The sequence below is a fragment of the Antennarius striatus genome, chromosome 19, assembly GCF_040054535.1.
Source record: "Antennarius striatus isolate MH-2024 chromosome 19, ASM4005453v1, whole genome shotgun sequence".
Taxonomy (NCBI): Eukaryota; Metazoa; Chordata; class Actinopteri; order Lophiiformes; family Antennariidae; genus Antennarius; species Antennarius striatus.
The window spans coordinates 2757084-2765052 of NC_090794.1; the positions used below are offsets into that span (position 1 = coordinate 2757084).

At 41.7% G+C, this 7969-nt stretch overlaps 1 protein-coding gene across 1 annotated transcript; it reads right to left on the reverse strand.

Moving 5' to 3' along the window:
* Positions 1–2720: 2720 nt before the first annotated feature.
* On the reverse strand, positions 2721–6625 carry LOC137613109 (cytosolic 5'-nucleotidase 1A-like). Its single transcript, XM_068341980.1, has 6 exons — positions 6409–6625; positions 6128–6295; positions 4861–4990; positions 4548–4670; positions 3974–4158; positions 2721–3831 (listed from the first exon to the last, which is right to left on the reverse strand). Exons 1-6 carry the CDS (start codon positions 6517–6519, stop codon positions 3469–3471), a joined length of 1080 nt encoding a protein of 359 aa, XP_068198081.1. The 5' UTR covers positions 6520–6625; the 3' UTR covers positions 2721–3468.
* Positions 6626–7969: the final 1344 nt, after the last annotated feature.

Here is a 7969-nt window from a genome sequence, read left to right on the forward strand (position 1 = left end):
ATGTTTCAAAGCGGCCGATTGATTTCGTGTTCTTAGAAGCAATTTCAGACAATCGCTGCTTTAACCCGTTCACGTCTTTACGTCCACGTTAAGAGATGCATATTAACCCGGGCGTGTGATCAGTGGCTGTAGTGACAGGTGCACCTGTGGAAAGCCCAAGTGAGGAACCGGCGTGTCATTGGATGTGTCGTCAGTAATCCATCTCACATGGAGACACTCGTCAATGCCTCCGGACCTGTGGGCTTCGCTTTGAGAGAAACACGCTGTGCAATCAAATGAGGATGGAGCTGAATGGAGCTCGTTCTGGAAGGTTCAGAGATAGAACACGAGGCGAAATCTGCAATAACATCAGTCAGACGGCAATTACAGAATCATGTGAGGCCTTCAGCAGAAGGCTGGCCAGTGTGTGTTTGAAACAGGAAGTGTGTGAAAGCAGAAACAGAAACAGCTCATAGTTTAATCTCTGCTTTGTTCTGGAATAAACGTGTCAGGAACATAGTCATCCTCATATGATGTGTTTAGAGCTACAGCTATACATCCTGTGGGTTTGGGGGGAGGTGGTGTACCCTAGATGATGTTTCTATAAGGATCAGCTACCAGGGGTAGGAGGGGGGGACCAAACTGACCTCAATGCATGTCATTATCATCCCATAGTTTTGTGTCAACAGAGCCTGTGGTAACGCTATCCGAGCTCCGCCAACTGTGTCGCACAGCAAATGTCGACCGTCAATATCGTGCAGCAATTTGGACGGAGTTGTTATCACAAGTGTCGACAGACTTCACAGCAGAACAAGACGACACCATGAGCGCCACCTGCAGAGACCAGACAAAGTTAAGTGGAGGAGAGAGAGATAGAAGTGGCTTCCCTGTGGTTTCTGGGGCGTGTGGCTGCAGATTCAGTAAGACTGAAACTAATGGTTTGCCACCTTAGATTAAATTTAGTGGTGTACTTTCATTTATAGGTGCGTCTGTGACGTTTTGCAAGATCGTAAAGTTAAACCGACGTGTGAGTGGGTGGCGATGAGGAGGATGGAGGGTGCATCAGGATTCTAGAATCAGGGGCGTCAAACTCATTTTCACCACATCAGCATAATGGCTGTCCTCAAAAGGCCAAATGTAACTTTTAATGTAACTAAAGGTAACCCAAAAAAGCATTTTTGTTTGTTTCTCTGTTATAACATAAATCCTTTTCATTTCTCAGTGAATATTTGAGATATTTCTGGTCGCTAGAGAGGCTGAGAGCTGGATAAACGCTCCTGTGCCTCCATTTGTACGGCCACTGCTTACTAAATAAACTTCAATTATCCCGTTATGTTTATCGTGCGCCCTTAAGATGTCCCATATGTTCGATTCGGCACACCCTCCGATGGAATATGGTCCCTAATGAATTACCTTCAGAAAACATCTACCTACAACTTCCTGGCCACCAACCAAGAAGACGTTTAGAGCAAATTGCTTGTCAAGAAGATGAATGTTGCAGCAGAGTATGAGGGAACTGTTACTACGGCTGGTCTGTAACTTTGGTAGCACACACACACATGCAGACACACACACAGACACACACATGCACACACACACACAGACCAGTTGCCAATTATAGAAACTGTGTGATGAGGTTCCTTATCCTCAGCCCTACACTACCTTTGCCTCTAATCCTTTGTTATATTAATTATATCTTCAACAAGCCTACACAGTTCTTGTAGTGTCAGCACCAAGTATCCATGGCAACAGCCAGTTGGTCCCCCGATCTCCACACACACACACACACACACACACACACACACACACACACACACACACACACGGCCTCCTAACAAAACTGTGCCTTGCTGTAAACTTGCTTCGCTGATGAATTAATAAATCAAGTGAAGAAAATTTAAATAAAATTAAAATGCATCCTGCCCTCTCTTGTGAGCCTTAAGCTGCTCACAAGAGAGCAGGAAGTGGAAATCATTGTAATGACCATAGTGACCAAATTACTGGCGATACCTGGTGCTAAAACAATGACAACAACAATACTGCATCAAGTGGAATAATTTCAATTTTAAAAAATCTGCCCATTTGTCCGGCATGCATTGGTGGAATTCAGTTAAAACTGAACAGACAAGACGTTTATAAAATTTGATATGATTGCATAAAACTCAAGATTAATATTAGCTCCACATCGGCTATGACGGTCTCACATACTGTCTCCAAAATAGTCATAATCCAAGATAGCGGTGAATATTTTGGGTACTTTTAAATAAATGAAACTAATAATACTTGTGCCAATTAATTTTTCAAGTCAAATAGTCATAGAGTGGAGATAATTAGCTGCAATATTCATCATCATCTCTGCCTCAGGGTAGAACATTCTGAATACTTTTGCCAATTTTAGAGTCAAATCAGAATCTCCCGGCTTCCCGAATTGCATTGTGGGTGATGAAATGGTTAGGCTATCACGTGGGACAGGACAGTGCTTTGAACAGGCCTTGAGTAGGTTAACAGTTTAATGATAACTTGATTTTCTACTTTCCCTTTGGATTCAGTGAAAGCTGAACTGGAGCGCCCTCTGGTGGCCGTTAACACCACGTGCATGTAAGATGAGAGAACCTGTATCCACGAGTGTTGATTGGGTTCTATGATCTGACCAATCTCTGCATTCAGGGCTCTCAGTATCAAAGCTGAGAGGCTCGCTGCTGCAGGATGGATGGAAATCAGAGTGGAGAAGGAAAAAAGATGCATAGAAACATTTTATTGCGTTGCACGACTCGAGAACCAAATGTTACCGCGCAGCGATCCCCAACCTCACACGAACACTTAACAAACGCGTGGATCCTTTACGTTACTTTGTGCACTTACAGTATATATGTGATTTACTTATAAAAGACACACGTATGTATAAATGTTGTAATTCCTATGAAAAACACACCACAAACAGCTGAAGTTAAAGTAACAACCCGATCACATGAAAGAGTGGAACATCTCACACAGAAACATATGAGGAATAATAAGTAAAAGTTCAATCCTGATCAATTTCAAACTGATATTAATATTTACTTTGCTTGGGCAACATTTATTCCAGACATCAAAACTGTTGGAATTTTTTCTTGGAATTGTCATTATCAACCTGGAATGAAAAAAATCCCAAACCAAACTACAGCAGATATTCTCTTGAGCATAGTGAAGCCAAGATAAATAAGGCACACGTGTGATTATTGCATAAAAGTGTAACACTGACAAAACAGCTTTCATGAGGTAAAACGGTAGTTAGGAGGTCATAAAGATACTAAACGGAGTGTTGTATCTGTACAAAAATATTTTTCTCGATTAAACAATAATATCCTGTTTAAAAAGAGCATAAAACTCCAAAATGTAAAAGTTTTCCACATTAATAATCCCTTACCATTCATACGTGTATTTTTCCGTAGGTCATTTCTGTGAATAAATCGTTTAGTTCTGCATTTTTAATATTTGAACCTTTTCAGTTTACTTTTTCCCCGTCTGCTCGATGAGTTTCCCCCTGTGGTACTTCTGCCCGATCCCGTAGGGAACGTGTGCCGATATGGTTCCCAGTTCTTTGGCCCCCTCGATGTGGAACATCTGATCGTCAAAGTAGATGTGGGGCTTGATTTTCTGCAGCATGGGCCCTTTGGGGGCCCCGGCCATGAAGAGCGCCTCATCCACCTCCAGGCCCCAGCTACGGAGCGTCTTCAGGACGCGGGCGCCAGAGCTGGCGGCGCTACGGGCCGTGATCAGGAAGGTTCGGATGGGGCAGTTCATGCGCTCGTTCTTGAGGTAGAATTTTTTCTGGAGCTTCCCAAGAGCCTCCAGGAAGCATTTTAAAGGGCCCTGAAAAGAGCGAGTGAAATGAGGAACGACAGGAGCGCTTTCTTTACTTCATCAAATGGGTAAAAACACACAAGCTCGACGTGTTTACCATGTGATCACACATGATCAGTACGACACACACACACACACATGTTCCACTTACCTGAGCCAGCGGTTTGTTCTCAAACTCCTTCTCGTGGTCGAAGAAGGAGTCCAGGCCTTGTTGCTTGACGATGATCTCCGACTCGTCTGAGAAGAGGACGGCGTCGCCGTCAAACGCCACTCTCAGCTGAGTCTCGCTCAACTCGTTCTCCACCTCTGGCATGAACATAGTAGCAGCAGCGATGCCTGAAGGAAGCGAGGTTACAGCTGGTTGAATCAGATACCAATAATATTTAAATCCTAGTTTCAAAAAATATTTATTTTGCAGCTTATAAAGCTGCCTGACTGTTTGTTTTTTTCACAGTATTTGTTGTGTTGCCTAATTTTCTTTCACACAAGTCAGAATTTATTTTCGCCGCTGCATTTGAATGATTCATATGTTTGTTTTTGTGCATCTTGACAACAGGAAGCCGGCTCCTGCTTGCAGCACAGCATGGAATCAAGAAGGGAAGCATCTGAACGTCGGTGTTATGCAAACATGCCTCAGGGCTGCTGATGTAGAGATCTATTTACCGTGCAGATAATGTTTATAAAAAATTGTGTGAGACTGAAATGAGGATTATAATCCCATTTACCTTCCTCTATGGCCTCTGTGACTTTCTCCGAGTCCTTGGAGAGGTACAGGTTGGTCATGTAGGCCTTTAAGTAGCCGATGGGACTTTCCCCTCCAGTCATACAGAATCTTTCTATGGTAAGATCTGAAAACGTATCAAATCAAGTGGAAAGAAATGAGAAGACAGAAATCCTGTTCTAATCACAGCTCCTCTTCAGTTCTAGTGTGTAATTACAACAATGAGTGCTGCTCTTGATTACGCTGATTGCTGCTGCAGAGGGCGAGGCGCCGCCATGCAGACAATCAACACCGTCTGGTTTGCGAACACGTCATACCGTAGTGATTAATGCTGTTTATGAGCCTCACTCCGACCTGGGCGTGGTTGTTCGTCATCAAGACGATGTCAAACAGCTCCTCGCTGTCGGGGTAGAGCTCCCTCAGTCGGGAGTTGACATTCATCAGCGCCTGCGCAAGAGGAGAGGAGAGACGGACGACAGAAGACGGGATGTTGCGTCAGAACTTTAAACCTGAGGTTACGACACAAATTTCACGTTTCAACATCTCAAACTTTTCAGTGAAATCAGGAGTTAAAAATCCACAGTGAAAAAGAAGAACAAACGACATACCATCATTTCATTTAAGAGGAAGTGAACGATATGGTAATAAATGATGTGCTACAACCAACATGCGAGCAGATTTAAGATAAAAACCAGCTAAAACTCTAAATTTCAGATGTTAAATGTGGGAATTGTTCAATTTCTTTTAATTATTACATTATTTATATGGACTGTCTTCACTCTGACTGGTTTCTAAAACACATCTTCTTTGCAACTCAATTCCATTAATGACGGTGCCTTGCTCAAGGGCACCGTCACTCAGCAGTGCTTGGAAAGAGAAAGCTGATAGTGATGATGATAATGTCAATCAATTTGAGGTGTTAATCTGCAACAAATACTAATGTTCTGTTGTAAATCTAACAAAATTAAACCTAATCTGCCATCATGTCCGTTCAGGGGGAATCTTATCCCTCACACACGTTCAAGAGGATTCTAACACATAACCTCCAGCTGTCAACGACAAACAACTTCTGGTGGGACTGCATTCCAGGAGAGAGATAAATACTCCTGAAGGAGAACAGAGCTCTGGACCATAATAGGAGCATAACTTGCTTATATTATAAGGTTAGATGTTTGCATTTACGCAGTAACTACCTATATAACACGATAATAAAGCATAATTGAAGAGTTATTAATGTTTAAGGTTTGCAAAATGACATGAAAATGCAAATCTGTTGCGGCATGTCTATGTCTGTTTATACTGTAAATCTATAAATACAAATATAGATAGGTCTGGATGTAGATATACAGTACAGTATAGATAAACACACACATTGTAGTAGTCTAACAGTGTGTGTGTGTGTGTGTGTGTGTGTGTGTCTCCAGGTTACATTCCTGCTCTGACTACCTGTTTGAGGTGTGTCTGTGTGTAGCAGGACTTAAAATGTCAAAATGAAGCTGTAAAGCCTGAGTCAACAGGTGGGTTCGGTTCTACACGTTCACACCGTGAGAACCCCCTCGAACCGAACCGAGTCCCGGGGCCCACCTGAACGAACTGGAACGCCGGCCCCGGCTTCAGCGGCTCGTCCTCGTGGGCCACCTGGTGAGCCACGTACTTCTCCAGCCCCTCTTCCTCGTAGATCTTCCTCTCCGCCACCATGTTGAAGAGGGTGCGGGAGGAGACGGCCACAGTGACCGCGTACTGGGATTTGGGCTGCGGGGAGGATGGAGAGAGAGAGACCGCTGAGGGACGCTAGCAAACACCAGGCTAAGAGACGGTTGTGATGCTAACAAATGGGCTAAACAAGTTTTAGCAGAAACACTCACCGGTCTCGGTTTGTTCGTTTTCAGGTTGTCAAAAAAGGCTTTGGCCGCGTTCCAGTCTTGTTCGTCTTTTTCTTCAGACGTAGCTGAATTACTTTGTTTTATTTCACTCATTTTTATTATTTTTTTTACGGATTTATTTGCGTCCGAAGACGTTTTCGACCGTGGAGTTTTCGGTGAGGCTGTCACCACGGATGAACTTCACGGAACAGTGAAAGGCTTTGGTGGTGGGCGTGTCCACCGGGCCTGACGTCATCACGTTAGGGCGTAGTTTGGGTTTCGATGAATGGCAGTGAACGTAGGTTTATACTACAGTAAAAAAAAAAAAAAAAAAAGACGCGCCAATGTTGGGAGAATGACGTCAGCGAGGTAAAAAAAAAATAGAATTAATATATTTATATATTAATTATTTATTTATATATAGAATTATATATAACTAAATAAGTAATATAATACAATAAAAAATTTGGTTTTTTTTTGTTGTTCTTTATTTCTCTTCTCGTATATTAAAGATAGATTTATGAATTCAGACAAAAAAGAGGGGAACAGGTTTTATAGAGAATTAATTTTTTTAAAAAAGGTTCCTTATTAAGTTTTCATGTGTTTCTATTCTTAATGTGGAAATCATATCAACAAAAACAACACCAGAATATGGATTAATAACTCTGACATTAAATAAATAAATATCTCATGTATAGTATATAGTGCATAACTGTGACGTCAATCCACGTTCCCCAGAAGATTCATTATTTTTCCAGCTTGCACAGGCTTGTTAGTGGTGCAAACTATATTCTGGCCTGTTGGAACATGTGTCTGGGAATCATCTGGAGAATATGGTCCTGATGAGTGGAACATGTTACCATGCAATATATTAGGGAAGAGCGTTTCTATTTATTGTGATGCCTTGAAAATAAGTATGTTTATTGAAGTGCTGCACCGTACTTGCACGTAGTTTGAGTGTATCCATTTCTTGCATCTCAGATGAAAGCAATAAAACTTTTTACTCCACTTCTATATTTGTCTGACAGCTGTAATGCAGTTACTTTTCAGATTCAATAATGAAAATCACGCACTCCCCAATTCACATCTTGTAACCTATACAATGTGTGTATTTGTATGTATATGTGTATTATAACCCTAACCGTAATTCTACTACAATTTTATTCTATGTGTTTTTCTATCTGTCAAACTTAACATTTTAGCTGTATGAAACTTCGAATAAAAAAATTACCCATGACAAGCAGTTATTCCTTTAATTCGAATTGTATCCAAAGTTTTCTGTGTTTAGATGATATTTAGGTGATTCTCTATAGCTATAATCCAGAACAATACACACTCCAGGCGGAAATGATGTCAGATTCTGATGCAAATATATTTGTTTTATATATAACTATTATATTAGGATAACGTATATATGATCAATAAACCGAACTATTCCTTTGTAATCTGATTACTCAGTATCACTCTCTCTCTCTCTCACACACACACACACACACACCCTCCACCAATACATGAATGACCTCCCTGCCCCCCGCCCCCCCTCTCCCATCCACTAGAGTTGGTA

Coding starts and splice junctions, on each gene's coding strand:
- LOC137613109 (XM_068341980.1), bottom strand. CDS start 6,519: ATGAGTGAAATAAAACAAAGTAATTCAGCTACGTCTGAAGAAAAAGAC. Junction 4,671..4,860: donor AAACAGCATTAATCACTACG/GTATGACGTGTT, acceptor ATACGTTTTCAG/ATCTTACCATAGAAAGATTC. Junction 4,159..4,547: donor CACAGAGGCCATAGAGGAAG/GTAAATGGGATT, acceptor CGCTTCCTTCAG/GCATCGCTGCTGCTACTATG.